The 21,629-nt window shown below is 30.6% G+C and overlaps 1 protein-coding gene and 1 long non-coding RNA gene across 21 annotated transcripts in view; one reads left to right on the top strand and one right to left on the bottom strand.

The window, feature by feature from the left end:
* Positions 1 to 21,629, bottom strand: part of LOC124425778 (casein kinase I) — a 46,763-nt gene that overhangs the window by 8,352 nt on the left and 16,782 nt on the right. For 3 of the 20 annotated variants that reach the window (XM_046966656.1, XM_046966655.1, XM_046966658.1), the window contains exons 3-12: positions 8,676 to 8,716; positions 8,209 to 8,278; positions 7,214 to 7,380; positions 5,806 to 6,040; positions 4,985 to 5,304; positions 4,065 to 4,139; positions 3,523 to 3,603; positions 1,626 to 1,751; positions 1,111 to 1,131; positions 268 to 374 (exon numbers count right to left, since the gene is read on the bottom strand). In XM_046966656.1, coding sequence (XP_046822612.1) covers positions 268 to 374; positions 1,111 to 1,131; positions 1,626 to 1,751; positions 3,523 to 3,603; positions 4,065 to 4,139; positions 4,985 to 5,304; positions 5,806 to 6,040; positions 7,214 to 7,380; positions 8,209 to 8,278; positions 8,676 to 8,716 — 1,243 coding nt within the window. Of the gene's footprint in view, positions 1 to 267; positions 375 to 1,110; positions 1,132 to 1,625; positions 1,752 to 3,051; positions 3,124 to 3,522; positions 3,604 to 4,064; positions 4,140 to 4,984; positions 5,305 to 5,805; positions 6,041 to 7,213; positions 7,381 to 8,208; positions 8,279 to 8,675; positions 8,717 to 21,629 lie in introns of all 20 variants that reach the window. The other 17 variants (XM_046966664.1, XM_046966666.1, XM_046966659.1 and 14 more) reach the window with 13 other exon arrangements.
* Positions 18,911 to 20,038, top strand: LOC124425781. The gene is made up of 2 exons (XR_006942571.1): positions 18,911 to 19,264; positions 19,405 to 20,038. It is a non-coding gene; the product is annotated as an uncharacterized LOC124425781 (long non-coding RNA).

Raw genomic sequence — 21,629 nt, 5'->3', positions numbered from 1 at the left:
TACCAGTGATATAAATTTATTAAATACACACATTGAAACTATAATATATCAAGTTTAATTTATATATTAAATATGTTAATATTTTTTTATATATTAATAAATATATTAATTTTATTAGATAAATAATCCATAAAGCGTATAATAATCACTACTAAACTACATATACATTTAAATGATACATATGAATTGTAGTAAACATTAAAAAAAAAAAAAAAAGGAATGTTTGAACGACAATGTAAATATAAGTAGTTTAAATGTAATACTAACTTGGTTTCATCGATCATATCCACTTCTTGTGGTGCCGTAATTGGCGTGTTAGAATGACCCGCAGTTGGATCATCATTAGCCAATTCTCCGTTCGTCGACGAAACAACCTATTAACAATTAACATTTTCATTATTAGATAAGTCTCAAGGGATAAAAATTATCAAATATAAATATATATAAAACATATATATATATATATATATATATATATATATATATATATGTTCGTGTGGTATATTTTCAAATATCAGGAAACATAAATATTATTTTCATACATTGTACATAATATATAATATATAATATATAATATATAATATATTTCTATAAATAACTAAAATATTAATCAATGATAACTATAATAATCAAGTAAGCAAATTTGCATTTTACTCGAATATAATATATACATAATTGTGCTGTAGATATTGGAAAAAAAAAAAGGAAAATAAAAAAAAAGATAAAAAAAAAAGGAAAAGGAAAAAAATAATAATATAAAAATTAAAAGCACATAAGTGATTCAGACGAAAGGGGAATGCACAGTTAGGAATAAGCCAATTTTATAAAAGAAAAAGAAAAAAACAGAGAGAGAGAGAAGATAAAAAATAAGGAAAGGTAATAATAAACGTAGCACTTTTTTTTAATTATAATGAGATAGATAGTTGATACATAGAGAGTACAATCGAGAATACGATGTTTTAAATGGATTAAAAAAAAAAAAAGGAACGTCTACTATCTAAATGTTGGATTAGTGTTTATAATGTTGAATAGAACGAAAATAAGTGAGTCGATTAACGAGACATAGACAACATGCAGCAACAAACCAAATTGCATAGACTTCTAACTGACCATAATCCATTGTTGCTTTGTCTAAAAATAAAATGAATCATTTATTTCCGATAGATTGACATATTTCTTTCTAACACTGAGAAGATGAGGTGAGAGAGAGAGAGAGAGAGAGAGAGAGAGAGAGAAGATGAGGTGGGAGAGAGAGAGAAAGAAAAGAGAGAGAGAGAAAGAAAAGAGAGAGAGAGAGAGAGAGAGAGAAAAGAAATACGAAATGAATATAGATTTACCTAGTAATTAGAATTATTTCAAAAACCTTAATCGTCTCTATATTAATTTTTATAGAAAAATTATTATAAAAAGTGAGAATCGTGTGAGTCTATCTGTGTGTGTTGGTATATAAATGAAAATTTGACAAATGCGCAAAGAACGTAGTGTTAAGAATATGAATTCTGACGAAGGAAAAAAAAAAAGGGAAAGAAAAAAAAAAGAAAATAAAAGAGATATGAAAGAAATTCGAAAGAATAGTTGAAAAAGATAAAGAATGAAAGGTCCCTGAGAATGCAGGTCGGACTCACCTGAACGGAACCATGCCTATCAGCAGGTGTCAATGTACCACCGGCTCCTGATTGCTTCACTGCGTCTGGCCATGTGGTTCCCACCCCCTTTACGCCCCCGCCTCCCACCCCTCCACCTGCCGCGTCCTGAAGGAACACAAGCACGAAAATATTGCGATTGCAACGCGTTAAGCCATCCGATGGAAATGATATAGAAGAAAAGTTTCAATTATAGATAATACAATCCGAAATGTATGTGTACGTGTATGTGTAAGTGTCTATGATATGACTGTATATATTTACGCGCTTATAAACGTGTCTATAAATTATCAAGAATATCTTCATTCTTCGAAACTTTCTTTAATTACAATATCGAATCATCTTGATATCACCATGAGAAAATTTATAAAAAAGAAAAAAAAAAAAAAAGAAAACAAGAAAAAAAAGAAGAGAAAAGAAAAGAAAAGAAAAAAAGATTACTCAATAAAAATAGATTCGTAATCCTATTATTTTGAATTTTCAACAAAGCTAACATTGTATTAAAATATAGTATTAGAATTCTACTGCAAATTTGTTTAATGGAAAACTTCAAATACAAGGCTTATACTAATCATCTATTAACTGTACCCGTCACTCTGGTCAGCATTATTTTTAAAAGCGATCGACATAACAAATGTGGTATGAATATCACTTTATTGTATTATTTCATAGACAATTATGGCGTTACGAGGAGAACAATTAAATATGTATGTATGTCTTTTATGATAACCAATGCTAATGAACGATCATATTAATAGATACCTTTTTTATTTTTATTTATTTATTTTATTTATTTATTTATTTATTTTTTTTTTTTTTTATTGATCCATTACGAATATATATATATATATATATATATATATATATATATATATATGTGTGTGTGCCAATAACTTTGAATTAATTATAGATAAAGGAGCTATTTAACGCGGGAATTATACTTTTATTACTCCTTATCAGATTTTAGCTTAATAGAATTGACTTCTAATGCAACAAACAATATCTACTATTAGCAATAGGATAGGTCGTATCGAATGTACATAATACATCAAGCATGATACCGCAAAGGCTTTCAATTCTAAATACCACTTGTCTAAGAGCATTGTTTTTTAATCTTCTTCGTGCATATTATTATTATTATTATTATTATTATTATTATTATTATTATTATTATTATTACTTCATTATTATTATTATTATTGTGATTATTACAGTAAACGATAGAAATATATTAAAATAGAATTTTCAATTACGTGAACGTTATCATTGAACATTTGTACCATAAACAAAGCAAACGTTAATTATATCCATGTATATTTACGAGAGTTAGGTAATCGTGTCGCGTTATCGATAAGATAGTAATCATGCACGAAGAAGTAACTCAAACTTTACAACAAAAGTGGCTTACATAGTGGCCTTGCAATTCCACGCGGACTTGATCCATCATAAGGATTACGTCCTCTTCAAAATCATCGTACTCCTATACACGTGTATGACCGAGAAGAAATTGTAGCGAGGAGAAGAAAAATTCATTTTAAAAGAATCATTGCAATAGCAGCCTTTGCTCGTATGATCGATGATCGAAAAAATGATATGTATATATATATATATATATATATATATATATATATATATCTAACTTGGAAAAAAAAAGTTGAAAAAAAAATAATTCAGAAAAAAAAAAGAAAAAAGAAATAGATAAGAAAAATTCTTTTTCCAACTCATTTCTCTGGTATTTATTATCTCCATGAATTGAATCATTATCTCATGCTGTTATTCGTATCACAAACCGCTAAACTACACACATTCATGCCGAAAGAATGAAAGATGATTTAAAAAGAAAAGGAGAGAGAAAAAAAAAAGGAATGAATATGTATACCTTATACGTTGCTGGATGCCGATCGCGATTCGGTGACACGACGATTTCGTGGCCCGTTTGTAGCGATCCAACCGGTGTGGACTGAAATAGAAAGAGAATTTAAATTAGACGAAAGAAGTCTTAATAAATATTAACATATTTCATTCAAAAATATAATAATCATTATTTAATAACGTACTTCGGTATATAAGTATTAAACATATTTAAAGTTATTTTACACAAAATTACTTTTTATCATATCCATTTGTTAAATCCAAAATGGATATAAATAATAACGATCGAATTTAATTATCGACTTATACGAATGAAGCTCGTTTATTCTTTCTTTCTCTCTCTCACTCTCTCTCATTCTCACTCTCTCTCTCTCTCTCTCTCTCTCTCTCTCTCTCTCGCGCGCGCGCGCGCGCGGGCGCACTCTCTCTCTCTCTCTCTTTCGTCATAATGATGATGTTGTTGTTGTTGTTGTTGTTGTTGTTCTTGTTGTTGTTGAGAGAGATGACCATTACCCAAATCACCGAACGTATGTACCCATCATCACCAACCTTATCAGATTTGTTTTTCTTGATATGAGAAGGTGCTGCCAGTCTCAATGCCCTGAGCTGCTCGAAGTTGGGTGGCTAGAGATACGTGCAATTTTGGGGCAGCATGTAAACGTTAAGAAATCAGTAAAACCAAGGTTAAACTACTGCTACTACTATTAAAGAAAAATCATGCATTATTTTAAGGGACTCGCCATTCAAGATAATGTCTTTGAGTATTTCTCCTGTCACGAGAGACATATAACGCAACATGATTGGAACATGGAATATACTTACCCTAAAGAGACGATACCTCGGACAAAAAAAAAAAAAAAAAGAAAAAAAAAAGAAAAAAGAAAATAAAAGAATAGAAAAAGAAAAAAAAAAGAAAAGGAAAAAGACAATCACAATCAAGACATTTTTTTTTTTTTCCATAAAGAAAAAGAAAAAGAAAAAGAAAAAGAAAAAAGAACCATCACCAACGAATAACTTTGAAACAATTTTAATAATACACAATACGACCGTATATCTTATACGTGACTATATAAAGTAATTATGTAGGTAATTCATCATTCTCTTTTACATTCGATATCAAAGAGAAAATGAAAGAAGAAGAAAAAGAAGAAGTAGAAGAAGAAGAAAAAAAAACATTAATGTTCCTTCCTGAGAAGACGAGGCAACTCATAGACGAGATAGGTACCCTCGGTATCGACTCTTGTACTTGCAGCTCTCTCTCTCTCTCTCTCTCTCTCTCTCTCTCTCTCTCTCTCTCTCTCTCTCTCTCTCTCTCTCTCTTTATTCTTTTTCAATCTATCCGTCCTTCATACATACACGTACATACATTTATAAACACACACATACACACACAGTAGAGTTAGGAGGGGGAGAGAAAGGGAGAGGTAGAAGCAAGGACAAACAGAACGTGGTCATCCCTTGGCACGCACCATTGTCTTGCCGGTCCAATCGAACTCGCCATCGTTGACGAAGCCTCGTCTCTCATAGAGATCATGGAAGAGCTTCCTCAGGTACTCGTAATCCGGTGTCTCAAAAAAGTCCAACCTGCGTACGTATCTAAGATACGTAGCCATTTCCTCAGGATGTCCATCGCAAAGAACCTCAATGGGTGTTGCCCTTTTCGTATCCCCAATTTTCTGATATCGTTCCTTTAACGTCTCGGCCCTTAATCCTTGCCAAGGTAAACTACCACGTAGGAAGTACATAAACATGTGTCCTAATGCCTCCAGGTCGTCTCTTCTGCTTTGCTCTATTCATATAAAAAGAATGCTTTATATATATATATATATATATATATATATATATATATATATATATATATATATATATATATATATATATATTTATACAATATACACGTTCATTTCTGTGAATTGTATTTTTTTGATACGTGTACAAAGCGTATGTAATAAATAAATAAATAAATAAAAAAAAAAAAAGAAATTATTTTTTAATGCATATTATAAATTATCGTTAACAACATATATATATATATATATATATATTTATTTTGTAATCAAGCGATTTTATTTTATGTTTTATATTGTCTTGTATCTTAATGAATGAAAAAAAAAAAAAAAATAAAAAAAAAAAAAAAATAAAAAAAAAGAAAAATGAAGGATAAATTATGAAAGATATATCGTTTTATGAAACATTCGCTTGGCATCGATAATGTGTCAAGGACTATACACCATGCGTATATTTTATGCGAAAGAAATGTCAAAGTCTTTTTCTTTGAGTCGGCCTTTACCTTTTCCAAGGTGGGTGTTGATACTCATATAACGCGCCGTTCCAGTAAGACTCTTGTGTTCCCGATACGGTATGTGTTTATTCGTATCCAGATCTATGTACTCTTTGGCCAATCCAAAATCGATTATATGAATAATCTTTTCCCGTTTAGTCGTACATCGTCCTATCAAGAAATTCTCTGGCTTGATATCACGATAAATCAAGTGTCGACTGTGGACGTACTCTATCCTATGGAGCTGAAAACAAATAAATTATTTCAATTATTATTCTAATATATAATTTTATATATATATATATATATATATATATATATATATGAATACGTGTATTATTACATATTAATGTAATACGCGCGACATATTATGTATTATGTGTAACATATTATATGATACAGAAATATAATCAAAAATAAATATAATATATTATACTACATTATATGCGTTGTATTTATTTATTATATATATTATGTTTAATATAGATATATGTAACATATAAGATATAGAATTTTGTCTTGTATTTACCTCGTAAAAAAAGTAAATAGTACGGGTACCGATTGAAAATAATGATGATGACATTAATTTTTTTTTTTTTTTTTTTTTTTTTTTTTTTTTTTTTAATTATATTGCATAAATTATATTTTTTGCACTTAATATTTTTTTTAATTCGTTGGCGAACGAGCCAACCGATGACGTTTCGTTTGAAGCATTTTTTTTTTCTTTGTCATTACTAATAGTATCGTAAAATAAAAATATATATAATTATTAAATTAATAAATATTAATGAATTTTATTTCATATATTATATATCATTATGTTAACTCTTTCATTGCTATATACTATAGACAAGCGGATAATATCTGACGTAATATCCATTATTGAAGGATATTGTCATTTCTACCTTAATGACGCTAGTTCATACGCTGTCAGAAGCCATGTGTTTCCATATTAATTAATCGACGATATATAAAATAATGTAAGTTGACATAATTAAAATTATTAAACGGAACAATGTGATTTAACATGGGAGAAAATAATGTATCTAAAAAAAAAGTATCAATAAAATAAGCTCGAGTCTCTTCTTAAATAAAAACAAATGTTTTGTCAGAAACTTCAAATTTTTTTCTATGAAAATATAAAATCAAATTTATTAGATATGAAATAATTATTGATAAATATATTGAAATATAATAAATAAAATGTAATAATTTTAATAAATAATAATTACTAGAGATATTATTTATATATGAAATAATAATAATTGTAATCAAATGATATATAATTAAATGTTATTTGAAAATAAAAAAGAATGTAGATAAAAATGAAGAAAAATTCGGGCGCGCATATGAAAATATTTGAAATATTTTGTGAAATAAAAAAATAAAAAAATAAAAAATATATGTATATACTTACGAGTTGTGTGGCAATGTTAAGAACGGTCTTGAGGGTAAACCTCCTCCCACAGAGGTCAAAGAGATCTTCGAGACTCGGACCGAGGAGTTCCATTACCAGAGCGTTGTACTTCCCACATGGGCCAAAGTAATACACCTCCGGTATACCCTCTGCACGTACATTATTGACTATACACACAAATAAAGTGAAACGTCCTTGAACCCCACCCCATCCCCCAATGATACGCGTTTTTCGTTTTTGTTCAAGAAAAAAAAAAAAGGAAAGAAAAAAAAGAAAGAAAAAAAAAGAAGAAAATAGAAAAGAAAAAAATCTATGCTCGTCGAATAAAAAGATGATTCTTTTCTTGAATTTAGTCTTTCATTCAACTCGCACATATTTTTTTTTTTCCAAATAATAAATACAATTTCAAACAATGAGATATAATGTATTTTATATATATATATATATATAAAATCACAAATATAAAATTCTCTTTCAAGTAAACGATACACTTTAACTTTATATAGCAAACCGTCACGATAATCATTCACGAGTTGCCCTTAATCATCCTGGCCTTCTTCCCACGTGAGACTAAAAACACATTCAGTTGGAACCTACTCAAATATCTCTAACAGCATCGAAACGTTTCAGTGAAGATTATTGCCGCTATGAAATACGTTGAATACGTCCAAAAAAAAAAAAAAAAAAAGAAAAAAAAATGAAAAAAAATGAAAAAAAAGAAAAATGAAAAAAAAAAACAAGAAAAAAAAAGCGTAAAATAAAATAAAATGTTTCTAACGAGATTATTGAATCTTTGTATCGATCTACGATAAAGAAATCTAAAATATCGAGATTTCGAATGGTAGTGACCGTTTAAAAAGAAATAAAATAAAAAAAAAAAAGAAAAAAAAAGAAAAAATAAAAAAGAAAGAAACAAAAAAGAAAGATACAAAAAAAAAAAGTATCAAATCGAAATAAACAAAAATATTAAATATCGTTAAAGATTTAACACTCACCATGTGTACCTAATAATTTGTAAAACCTATATTCTAAATGTAGCTGTGGCGCCTTCGACTTCATTGGTTCCTGTAACAATGTAACGATAGAAAATCGTGTTAGCTTATCAGATTTAAAAGAACAGACTTTTGCGCTGCGACAACGATGTTCTCTTGCGCAACGCTTGCCAAGATGTAATGTAATTTCAAGTTTAAGCAGTTTCTTAATTCAAATTGGATATAGAGAATGTAATACGATTTTGTGGTTTTACAAGATTATCATTTCTCTTTCTCTCTCTCTCTCTCTCTCTCTCTTTCACGCACACACACACACACACACACACACACACACACACACACACACACACACACACACACACACACACGCGTACACAAAACACACACTGTTTCATTCTCTCTCTTTTTTTTTTTTTTTCATTTCTAACAAGAGAAAATAATAATTTGTTAAATGTTTTAAACGATCTTACCATTTTTATTGCTACGTGCTCGTTATTGTAGAGGTTCTTCCCTGAAACATATTAAAAATAAAAAAAAAAAAAAATAATAAAAATAAAAATAAAAAAAAAAAGAAGAAGAAGAAAGAAGATAAATACGACTTTTAAAACATATGCATGTAATATGATAATCTCATTATTATACACGAACAACGACAGAGCTTTTAAGCTTTCAAAGAGTACCTTCATCAATAACGACATACTAACTATAATTACTAATATCAATATATAAATTCGTTATGGTTATTATCACGGTTATTATTATTGTACGATTATTCGTAATCGGTTGTCTGATATATTGATTTATGTTCGATACATTATCGTTTAGATATTAACGAACATTAACATAATATCCCATGTATATCTATAAGTAGATTAGAGTATACGTAATAATCGTTTGAAAATAATAAATAAATGGGCAAGATTGTATGATATGATATGGTGAACCATTAACCAGTTACTCAGTGACACATTAATTGCATAATAATGAAATATAACGAGGTAACGTTGATTGGATTGGACTAACGTACAAGAAAATCGAATGATCCAAACGTATTATACTTTTCAATAACTATTGCGAAGGTTTTTGCTGATTGTTCGATGTTTCTTGAATGGCCTTGAAACTAATAAAAGCACCAAAACCTTACATCCGATCAACACTAAAGGACATTAAAATGTTTTAAGGTTTCGATATAATACTTTTGTCATTGGTATCTCTCGTTCCTGATATTTCAAAATTCAAACTGGATACTTCTCGATATTTACTACGTTAATTAGTTACTCCAATCGTAAGATAAAAAATATTTGTATACTTTTAAAATACGAAATTTTAAGGTCATTTTAAAAAACTTTACAATTCATGAAATATATTCATTTTATCTACGACATAGATAAAATTTATAGGATATTCAATTTAGTCGTATTATTTTAATAGATACGATTAGAATAGAAAGAACGTTTTCGAAGAAAATGTTTCGTAAAAAAAAAAAAAAAAGAAAAAAAAGGAAGAAGAAGAAGAAGAAAAAGATCGGATAAAAATTAATCAAAATAAATCATAGAAAATGATATTTAATTTTTCTTAGAACGAACTAACGTAAAATGTAGATACCATAACATAAGTTGATGATTTAAAAATCATTCGTCTCATTAACATTAAATACAGATTTATTGTGAATGTAATTCACGGTAATATTGAATGGCAGATGAGTCAACGAGAATTTAATGTGACACACGATACAAATATGTTGACATGCACTTAAATAAAAATATATCACGCGTTTAATCATTTTTTTCTTCTTCCTTTTTTCTTTTTCTTGTTTTTTAAACTCGTCATATTAAAAATATAATACCGATCTATTTGCTCCATATTGATTACATAATACCAATCTATTAATCAATGAACGGTATTTATATATGTTCATACATACACACATACGTCCGAACAAGTTTCTTATTATTCAACACATCCTTTTTTCCTGCTTTTCATACATATCAATCTTTAATGATGTGTCATTCATTAACAAGCATCATCGCAAAACTTAATGACAAAATAAATCCTCATGTTAACAGCAATTCTTGAAAATAATTATCTTCTCGTAAGACGGGGGAAAAAAAAAAAAAGAATCTATTTCTTTCGAGGAATTAAAATGCGATTCCAATGTTGAATTGAATAACAACGAGAATATATAAAATTAAGAAATTTATTTAAATACTAACGATAAGTGAAAAATTCGATAAGAGGAAAGGATTGTTAATAAGGGAAGGGGAGAGGTAAAGAGAACAAAACAAAAAAAAAAAGAAAGAAAGAAAGAAAAAAATGTTGACCTAACTTTCGGCCATAAAGTAAGTTTACCAAATTACGATGGATCATCATCAGCTCGTATCCCATGTTGAAAGTTTACCAACGAATAAGTTAATTATTGGACTATCGACTCGAACCTTCGACCTATCAAGGAGAAGCCGTTAAAGGAACGATCGATTGATCGCTCGGTTGATGACTCACTCGATATCAATATTATCGAATTTTCAAAACTAAACGACGGACGAGTTTAGAACGACGAAAAAAATGTCTTTCTTATGAATCACTGATGCACACAGTTTGCTAATCAAATTTCCATATCGTCTATCTTATCGTTAGATAAATGACATTTACATTGGGCTTGGATATTTTTGTCGTAAAAGTACGTATTTCAAGGAAGTATATAATCACCGAAATTATTTACATCATTCAACTGGATTGTAGATCTCTAACAGCGATACATTGTTCTAATGCATGACAATAATTATGAAAAAAGAAAATGAGAGAGAGGGAGAGAGAGAGAGAGAGAGAGAAACTTACTACGCTTACACTTTGAACGTCGTTCAAAATAATTTCAAAATAAAAAAAAAAAAAATAAAAAAAAAAAATAAAAAAAAAAAAAAAAAAAATCTACGAGAATTTATTCTCCAAAAAGCTCAGCGGAAAGAATGATAGAAATTATTCCGAAAATGTTTCAGAAATTATCGATAATATTAACTCACTGAGAGTTCGTCATGAATATATAACACTATGGTGGTATATGCGCACATCAGAAACTTTCTAGATTCCTAACTCAAGTATTAAGGAACAAACCCTTTAAGTAGTTTGTACGATATTGCACTGGAGTGTTCTGATAAGAGAATTCTATGATAAAGGATCCCAGGTTGATAATTAATATCGAAATAAGGCTTGTTAAATGTATTAAGAATAATTTCTAATTATTCTTGTAAATATCTTTCTATATAGAAAGATATATTTTAAATATTTTAAATATCTTATTAAATTAAAAAAAAAAAAAAAAAAAAAAAAAAAAATTCCATTTATCAAGAATTATCATAGAAAGATAAGTAAATGGTGAGGGATCGATTCGACAATTCAATATCAAAATAAAGCTTGTTAAATTTAATTAAGAATAATTTTTAATATATATAAATGTTTTTCAAATGTATAAAAATTAAAAAAAAAGAAAAAAAAAGAAAAAAAAAAAAAGAAATTATCGAGAATTATCATAAAAGATAAATCAACGGAGGAGGACCAATTCAACGATAATTATCAAAATGAAGCTTGTTAAAGTTATTGAGAATAATTTTTAATAGAGACAAATGTCTTTTAAATATTTCTTATTAAATAATCAAAAATTATCATAAGAATTATTATATAAAATAAGCAATATTTTTAACTCCAAAATATATTTTTAAATCGTGTTCAAAAAAAAAGAAAAGAAAAGAAAAATCCGTACATCAGAGATATATATTTTTAATATCAATTACCTTATTAAATAATTCCAAAATTAACGTATAAAATGAGACATTTATTTCAATTTCAAAATGAATTTTTTTACTATCTTTCAAAAATAAGCTTTATATTAGTGATCTTTTACATATGTAATCGACTCGTATATAAGATTTATACCGTGTGAAACGAATGATAAACAGATCGATATTCTTTTGCGTCGCGTCTCTCTCTCCCTCTTGTTTTTTATCCTCTCCAGCCTTTAGTTATCCTTTCTTTTTATTAGAATGCTTGTGCCTCATCGATGTAAGCGCAAACTGTTCTCAATAGATACCAGAAAATCTAATTACGGACGTGAGATCACGAGAGGATCGATGAAAAAGACGAATTTCTTTTTTTCTCTCTTTTATTTTTCCTTTTTTTTGTTTTTTTTTTCTTTTTTTTTTTTACCAGATGAAACAAGCAACTTAATTACCATAAAGAAAAACAGATATATTGAATATGAAATAGAGAGAGAGAGAGAGAGAGAGAAAAAGATTTATTATCATTCATCGACATGGCAACAGTTTTTCTTAATTAAAATAAACAAAACAACAACAAAAAAGAAAGAACAAGAAAGAAGAAGAAGAAGAAGAAGAAGAAGAAAAAAGATAAATCTTCAAAAGAAAAAAGAGAAAATGAAAAAGTTCCATTGAAAATTTTCTTCGCGAAATACAAAAGAATCTCCGTTATTCGAATTGATAAAAAAAAAAAAAAAAAAAAAAAAGGCGTGAAAGAAAAAATTAAACGGTTATCATGGAAAAAGAAAAAAAGAGAAGTCGTTCTTTCTAATCGTTATAATAAGATAATTAATGAAACCACAGTTTATATGTATACATACAATGATTTTCAATCGAAATAGTAACACGTTGGAAAGCATCTCCGACACCGCAACATTCTTCGTTCGATACGATATCAATGTGATAACGCGTACGTTCCTCTTTCCTGTAAGAGTATACGATACTATTATATTACGTATACGTGTTATAAATGTATGAAAAAGATAACGAACGTCGTGACTGTTCCTTTCGATTCTAATCCAAATGATGCTGGTGCTTTTATAAAAGAATCTTATTAATATCTTGATTAAAATAACTCATGAAAATAATTTTCTTCATATTTTCCTTTTAACGCAAAATAATTTTTTTTTTGGGGGGGGGGGGGAATTTTACTTTTCATTTCAAGAACGAAGGAAAGAATGAAAAAAAGAATAGGAAAAGAGAAAAGAGAAACAAGAATGGAAAAAAAGAAGAGAAATAAAAAAAAAGAAAAAAGGATAATTAATTAGTTCATAGAGACACGTTAATGAAATTTTTCATTCGGGGATCATCGAACTCGAAGTATAGTAAGTTCATACCCTTTGAAAGCTTTCGTTGTCTAACGATAGACAAAAGGAAGATTAAAAAAGGCATTGGTAGCGTGCTTTAAAAGCAATGTCAAACGACATCGTTTCTTTTTTGTACTCTTATATTTTTTTTTCTCTTTTCCTTTCTCACAACGAGCTCAGAGTTCTTTCGCTAAGAAAAAAGAGAAAGAGAGAAAGATACTACGTAAGTACGATAAAGAACTAGCGGACATTCCTCGCGTGCCAAGCACGTGAGTTGTGACGAAATGTCGAACGAACTGGACCACCGGACATCACAGAAGCCAGATAAAGTACAAAAGCCTTAAGTTTGGTTTGATTACGAAAGGTTTCACGGTCACCGAGGCGAATAAAATCTAATAAATCGAACTTCCTTCGATTTCTTATTTTTATTAACACAAAAAAAAAAAAAAAGAAAAAGAAAAAAAAAAAATAAATTCTTTTAATATTCTTCCATTCGTAAATATTTCCATTCGGAAGACTCGTCTGACGAAAGCTTATAAAAGATATAAAATTCAATGTTATTTAAACATATCATTTTACTTTCGATATTTATATTCCTTTCGTAATCTCTTCAGAAAAGAAAGGGATCCACTTATCCCCTTAAAGCTATGGGGGTTTGAACCAAAAGAAAATAACATATGTCTACCCTCCTCTACTTTCTTTCCACTCGAAAAAAAGCTGAACTGAAGAGAGAGAGAGAGAGAGAATATATATGTATATTCTCTCTCTCTCTTTCTCTCTCTCATGGTACATACAATTTGTTACAGATTGTAACTATAAAATTCCGGATAGTTTAACGTAGAACCATTTATTCGTAATACGATCGATCTATCGACAATTTTACCAAACAAAAAAAGATTTCTCTCGTTCTAATCAAATTTCGTTAATAACTTATTGACTTATTGACTATTCTAAAAATATACTATTCAGTATATTGGTACATGATGAAAAAGGAGAAAGAAAAAAAAAAAGGAAAAAGAAACAAAACAAAACAAAACAAGAAAAAAATTGGTTAGACAACGAAATCGATTTATGCAAAATTAACTTTTAACATGAGAATGGGAATGAGTATGAGAGAGAGAGAGACAGAGATAGAGAGAGATAGAGAAAGAAAATCTATTAATAAAATTTGCAAAAGATCAAAGTTTAACGAGTAAGTTTTTAAGGCTAATAAAAACATAATTATACTTCTTTCATCAAATTTACGAACTCGATCTCATTATCGACTTTCTCCATGAAAAGGAGGTCGATCTAAGCAACAAAAAGAGGAAATAGAGAGAGAGAGAGAGAGAGAGAGAGAGAGAGAGAGATTTCGGATAAAAGACATGCATCATGAATAGTGAACATAATAGAAGAGATATCAAGTAGAAGGGGTTATCAAGAGAGCTAAGAACATACTCAAGGTTGCGAATGACATAGGACGCGTATCTCGCATAAAATAGCTACTTGAAACGTGTAAGCGATCTTATCGATCGCAATAGTTCCGGTCCCGTAGATTTCGATCTACGGCAGGGCAATCAAGGTAACTAACCTACAACGTTTCCACTCGCGAGCTCTAATGCATGCTTCTATTACGTTGCTTGCTCGTTCCTAGATACTAGCATATGTATATACGCCTACTATATAAAACGGAAAAGCAATAATAAGGTATATAAAATTATTATTATATATATATATATAATATGAAATATTATATTATATAATTATATGAAAACAAAAATTGAACGAACATTTTGACAATCGTTTATTAAAAATATGAAAAAGATATAATAAAATCGTGTGTAACGAGAACATATTCATAGAATATAAAACGAAGAGCAATGATAGGAATATATAAAATTATTTTTCCTATTTCTTCTTTCTGTTCTCTTTTTTTCTTTTGTAATTTTTTTTTTTTTTTTCCTTTAATTACAAAATTTTCCTTATAAAAATTCAACGAGAATTGGGACTAATTAAATTTTAATTAAAAGATTAAAAATAGATAAAAAGAAGGAAGAAAAAAGAAAAAAAAAAAAAAGAAAAAAATGATTTGTACAATGAAATGATTGTTAGGATAAAGAATATTTCACTTGTTATTCGATAACAGATAGATATAATTAAAATTCGAAGAATGAATTGATACGAATTAAATGACAATGGAAAAGAGAAGAAACCGCTTGTTCGCGGGAAAAGTTTGCACTTTGTAATTAATTATCATTTGTTGTTCGGACCGTATGAGTTTTTATGGGAAAAGAAATGAGAATTGAAGAGGTGCTCACGTGTAGGTGTTTGGGAAGAAGCAAAGTCGAGGTGGCTGGCAGTGAAAGGTAGATAACAAGGGTAAAAGAAAAGAAAGGAGTAAAAGAAACGAAAGAGAGAAAGAGAGAGAGAGAGAGAGAGAGAGAGAGAGAGAGAGAGAGAGAGAGAGAGTGGGAGAGTGAGAGGAGTGAAACGAAGAAGGAAAGAAAAAAAAAATAGAAAAAGAAGAACTTGCGATGACGTGACTGCAAGAATCACAAACAATGATACACGTGTTGCAGAAATATATCCATCTATACAATACGAATTCACGAGAACAACAACGAAAACGACAACAACAACACCATAATAAAGGTAAGGAGGAACAGATTCGCTTATGACGTGAAAAAAAAAAAAAAAAAAAAGAAAAGAAAGAAAGAAAAAGAAGCCATTACGCTCTACGAACGAGAAATGATAACGATAAAAGTTGATTCGTGAACGTTGCTCGTTTTAAAGATCGAAATGAGTTCATCCTAAGACGATAAACGTGATTTGAACGATAAAACACATATCCCCCTCTCCCCCACCCCTTTTTCCTGAGAATCCTCATTCTCAGAATATAAAAGTTATCTGACTCGAAAGTTACGAGATATTCATTGTAAAAAAGAAAAAAAAAAAAAATATATATATATATATATGACAAGTGTCTCGACAAATTTAATCTCTATGAAATAATTTATTTTACAGGCAAAATTACGAGTACGATGTATATTTTGTAAAAAGTTTTCCTGAAAACAAAAGAGAAAAAAAAAGAGAGAGAAAAAAAAAATCTTGTCTCATAGAAATCCTATAGTAATTAACAAATGTAATATAACCAATTGAACCGGTCGTCTATCCAATGTCAGTTTCTCAGTAAGCAGCTACTCGGGCAGGTAGCAACCAACCGACCGAGCAGCTAGCTGCTAACCGAGCCAACAGACCACCACCAACCAGGCCTGCAAGCGAGACTGGAAAATCGAAGCAGAAACACACAGAGGAGAAGAAGAAGGCTACATCGTCGTGCATCGATCGAAGCCAACGTCGTTCTCTATTCCCTTCTATTCTCTTTCCTCTTAAACACACTCTCTCTTTCTCTCTCTCTCTTATAACCCCTGCCCCTCCCTCTTTCCCTTTCGTTCTATTTCCCGTTCTTCCCCCTTTTCACACTCTCCACAGATCCCCGCCCTTTTTACGTCGACGATTTTCCTACCAAGTGTCTCTGTAGTAACAACGTCTACTTACTTCGTAGCTCGCGTTTATTCGTCCCTTTTATTCCAACATTCTCTTCCATCACCACCACCACCACCACTATCACCCCCCCCCCTCTCTCTCTCTCTCTCTCTCTCTCTCTCTCTCTCTCTTCCTCTTATTTTCGACACTCCGCCAAGTGGAGAAACACGTGCCAGCCACGATTGCTCATGAGTGCATTCGAAGGAACCCTTTTCCCATGTGCAAATTTCTAAAGGAAACAACGATCCAACGAATACGAACTTCGATATCGTTAGTCAATGTCTAAAGCTGATTTTTAAACACAGATTTTTCATTTTCCTCTTTTATCGTCTGATCGAGAAAACGTTCATTGATAAAAAATTGAATCAGAATGAATCGTTATGTTTCAATGTTTGAACAATTGAATTTACGTGATACTACGATGAATTGGTTCTCGTTCATCCGAAGAATTATTTGAAAGGATTTCTCAGATCGAATGAGAATAGGGATAAAATAAAGAAATATAATATGGATTAAGTATGATTGCACGGATGGTGAAAAAAGAAGGAATAAATAATAGTAATCAGCTTAAAGAACTCGTTATTTTCTAGGATAGAAAGAGAAAAAATAATTGGATTGAGGATAATACCGATATATATATATATATATATATATATTTTATAGACTGGAAATAATACAGGGTCAATGTGAAATCGTTGAATCAACTGTGATCGAACAGGTAAATTCTATTATGAAAGTGTGTATGTATATGCGCGTGTGCGCATGCGTGTTTGTGTGTGTATGTGTGTGTGTTAATAAACAGTTAATTTTATAACTTCTTACGAGACTTTTTTCAATACGTAGCTCATGCAATAAATCTTCCGTAGGTTTGATAAATATAAAACGGGCCCACGTATATACGAGAGAGAGAGAGAGAGAGAGAGAGAGAGAGAACCGATGTGTATACATATATCTTGATAAATCAATATCAGAAATTTCAGTGGCGCACGTGTTATCATGCAGCAGCCGCCGCCGTTGCCGATAACACATTCTCGCGCGAATTTAAAAATAAGCGTCACGACGTTGACACAGACGCAGACTACGTTGTGAAACATTGACAATATCTACCGATAGTTAAGTGAAATCCACGGGAACGAAGAAGAGTTAAAAATAATTCAATTTCTTTCTCCTTTTCGTTTTTCCCCCCTTTTTTTTTTGTATTTTTTTCCTTTTTCCTCCGAAAGACATAATTGGCGATTTAATAATAACCCATATATCAAAGACACTGGAAAAATTTTTTTTCAAAATTAGATTTCAAATGATATATATATATATTTTTTTGGAAGTCTAATATAATTGTTTAATTAATAACAAAATACTGTATTTTTCTTTCAAATTTCTATGAAATTTAAAGCTACTCGAAATTCATTGATGATAGAATAAATAATTTTATTTTCATTCTCTCTCTCTCTCTCTCTCTCTCTCTCTCTCTCTCTCTCTCTCTCTCTCTCTCTCTCTCTCTCCCTCTCTCTCTCTCTCTCCTGTCTCTCTTTCACTCACTCATTTTTCGCTAGGACAAATTCTTTTCTAGGCTCGTTAAAATGAAGCGCAATGCAACTAATTAAGAGAGGTAATTGAATCGCGCAAAGTTGAGCGTTGGCTATTTGTGCAATGGGCAAACGTTACGTCCCAAGGGTGTTCCTTTGAATGCTTCCGAGGTATCCCCTCCTAGACACATTGTCGAGAGATAGCAAGGTCACGTGGCAACACAAAGGGCGAATACACTCGAGCTTCTGAGAACCATTAAAACGAGATTATGTTGCCGAGTGAATTTTCGCTTGGCGATAACGAGCAAGAAGGGAAGATCTCTTTTCTTTTTTTTTTTCTGTTATGTAGTCCAATATTTTCAAAAAGACAATATTTTCCTCAAGAAAACCATGAAATTTTTATCGTATTATCGATATATTATACGTACCATATGGTTCTTCGTATATTATCAATTTTTAAAAGAAAAATATTGGGAATTAAGAAATTTCTTGAGAAAACATTAAAAGAAAAAAAAAAAAAGAAAAAGAAGAAAAAGAAAAAAGAAAAAAAGGAATACAAGCACATAAGTTTCGCATAATTTAATATAAAAGGAAAGTGAGCAAGCAAGCCGATAATCAACGTTGAGGACCTTGAAGATCCCTCCTAACTTTTCCTTCGAACGTATCCGTTAGCAAAGAAACGTATAACACGGGTCTCCTCGATGATGGTAGCAACAACGCCCCGCAGCTGTCTTCCGTGCAATGCCTATGTAACTGGCATAATGCTGCGTGGTTGGCTTTCTCGCAGGGCTGCCGGTGTCCAGGAAGAAAGGCAAGAAAGGCGAACGAACCAACGAGCGAGAGAAGGACGGCAAGCAGGTGTCATGGTCGCGACGAGTCTCTTCTGAGTGAGAACGTAAGTGAAGTGAATAAGTAAGTGTATGTATATGTTTATGTGTATATACTACACTTTATGCGTTCTGCGTTCTTTCTTTCTCTCTCTCTCTCTCTCTCTCTTTCTCTTTCTCTTCTCTCTTATCTCTCTTTCGTTTTCAGGTATCCGTAGAGGATACGAAGAAGAGTCCTCGACAACTGCAGTCCAGTAGGCTCGTTTTCCTCGATTCTTCCCATCAACGATCTTAATCTCCTTTCAAGTATCGCTCTTTGTATCGTAAAGCGGAATTCAAAATGAGACCTCGATGAAAAGAAAGTATATGAAGAATAGATGGAATATTAGAATAGGATAGAGAGAGAGAGAGAGAGAGAGAGAGAAGAAAAACTGAAAAAGAAAATGGACGTTACATCACGCATAGTAATATAACGTGGAAAAGATATTCCTACGTCAAATTTAATATTTTGGCAAATAATTTTTGTTATGAATATTTTTCGAGTGTCATTGATAAAAAAATTTATACAAATTTCGTACGCTTTTTATATACTATCATCTTTATACTAAATATGAAAAGGAATATATATTTTGGCTGTTGTACGAAAGAGAAATGTGATTATCTTTCACAAGTTGAAAATATTTCGCGGAAACGAAATGATGGAGCAACAGCTCGATAAAACTTTCTGCGGGTCTTCTCCTCCTCCCCCTCCTCCTCCTCGTCCTCCTCTTCTTCTTCTTCTTTCTATACACCAAGAAAATGCTATAAAACGAAGCCGACGAATAAACTTTCCTCAGTTTTTGCTTGGTTGTAACTATTTTTTACCAATGTTTTTCCACGTATCGAATGACTAATGTAAGATACGAGTCTCGCCACTTTTTCGTAGGACATTGAACGAAAATGTTCTGATAAAGATGTCCAGAACACGCGAAATACCAGAACAAAATCGACCCAAATCCTTTTTAGGATCTTCATTAATTATTAATATTAAATAAATCCTTATAGATAATATCCGATCGATTTTACTATTTTAAAAATTTATACTATTCAAAAAAAAAAAAAAAGTCAAGTAAAAAAGAGAAAATTAAAAAAGAAAAAACAAAGCAAACGAAACGTCTCTAATAAAAAAACAAATTTTTCTTGTTAAATTATCGAAATTGGAGATTTGATTTTAAGAAACGACATTGTCCCCGATTAAAATATTTCCGGTTAATGCAAACGAAGTGCGAACAGCGTCTGCGTGAATGGTAATCAAGGAACGTCTCTTGCGGGATCTTTCTTCTTATCACGAGTCTACGAGCGCCGACGCAGGAGTCTGCGCGAATAAGAGAGATAAAGTTAGAGATAAAATTAAAGGGAGAGAAAGATGTAGAGACCTAAACGATAGATCCAATATCTATAGTCAAGCATGGACTGTTCCTTCGTGAAAGAAAGAAAAGAAAAAATTTACATCGAAAGTTAAAAGATCAGAGTTCATAATTTTCGTAGAACGTTATCGATCTGACTCCATGTGAAGGTTAAAATTGTAGACAAATCGTGATAAATGATGAAAAGAAGAAAATGAACCTGTCATGTCCTTGAATATTAACGACAGTATTATTATCTTTTACATACAATTTTGATTTTTATCTTAACATTGCTTATATATATATATATATATATATATATATATATATATATATAAATAAATCGTTTTGACTTTGGGCAGGTACTTTCGAAACTCTTTAGAAGAGCCTCCTCACGATCTCATTTTCTTCTTCGCCAGACTGCACGCGCCTGTTGAAAAGTGGAGCATCGATTGAACGTCTTCCAAACAGACTCGACCTGAACAGATCGTATCAGTAAGGATGGACGGATGGATGGATGAACGATTAAAACTATGATGTTCCTTTAAGCATAAAAAAAAAAAAAAAAAGAAAAAAGAAAAAAATGCAATACTATTCCTAAGAACCTTCACCTAGGTTCCCCTTTAATTATTCTTTCCGTTCATACGCTTGCTTGAACTTATAGCAGCAACCTGGAATACGTCACACCTCTTAAAGTTCGATTTATCGATTCTCACCGACCTCTATCTATCTCTATCTCTCCCTCTCCCTCTCTCTCTCTCTCTCTCTCTCGCTCTCCAAGTTTTACGAAAGTTAATCTTGATGTAACGCCTCGTGAGACGCATCTTTGATAAAGAACATCACTTTAATAATTATTGAGAAGCAAACAACAATATTTATAGTAGCAAATTATCATATTGTTCGTAAGGTATATGTTAATACTATATATATGTATATGTATATACATATATTATCCTGTTGATAAATTGATAATTTTGTAATACCTAAAATAGAGAGAACGTTTGAATATTTGAAACAATTGCGACCTTTCCTCGAGAGACAAAACGGA

This window comes from Vespa crabro, chromosome 7 (assembly GCF_910589235.1).
Source record: "Vespa crabro chromosome 7, iyVesCrab1.2, whole genome shotgun sequence".
NCBI classification, from domain to species: Eukaryota; Metazoa; Arthropoda; class Insecta; order Hymenoptera; family Vespidae; genus Vespa; species Vespa crabro.
Note: the sequence above shows the minus strand (reverse complement) of the source record. Positions and strands in the feature narration are given on the sequence as shown.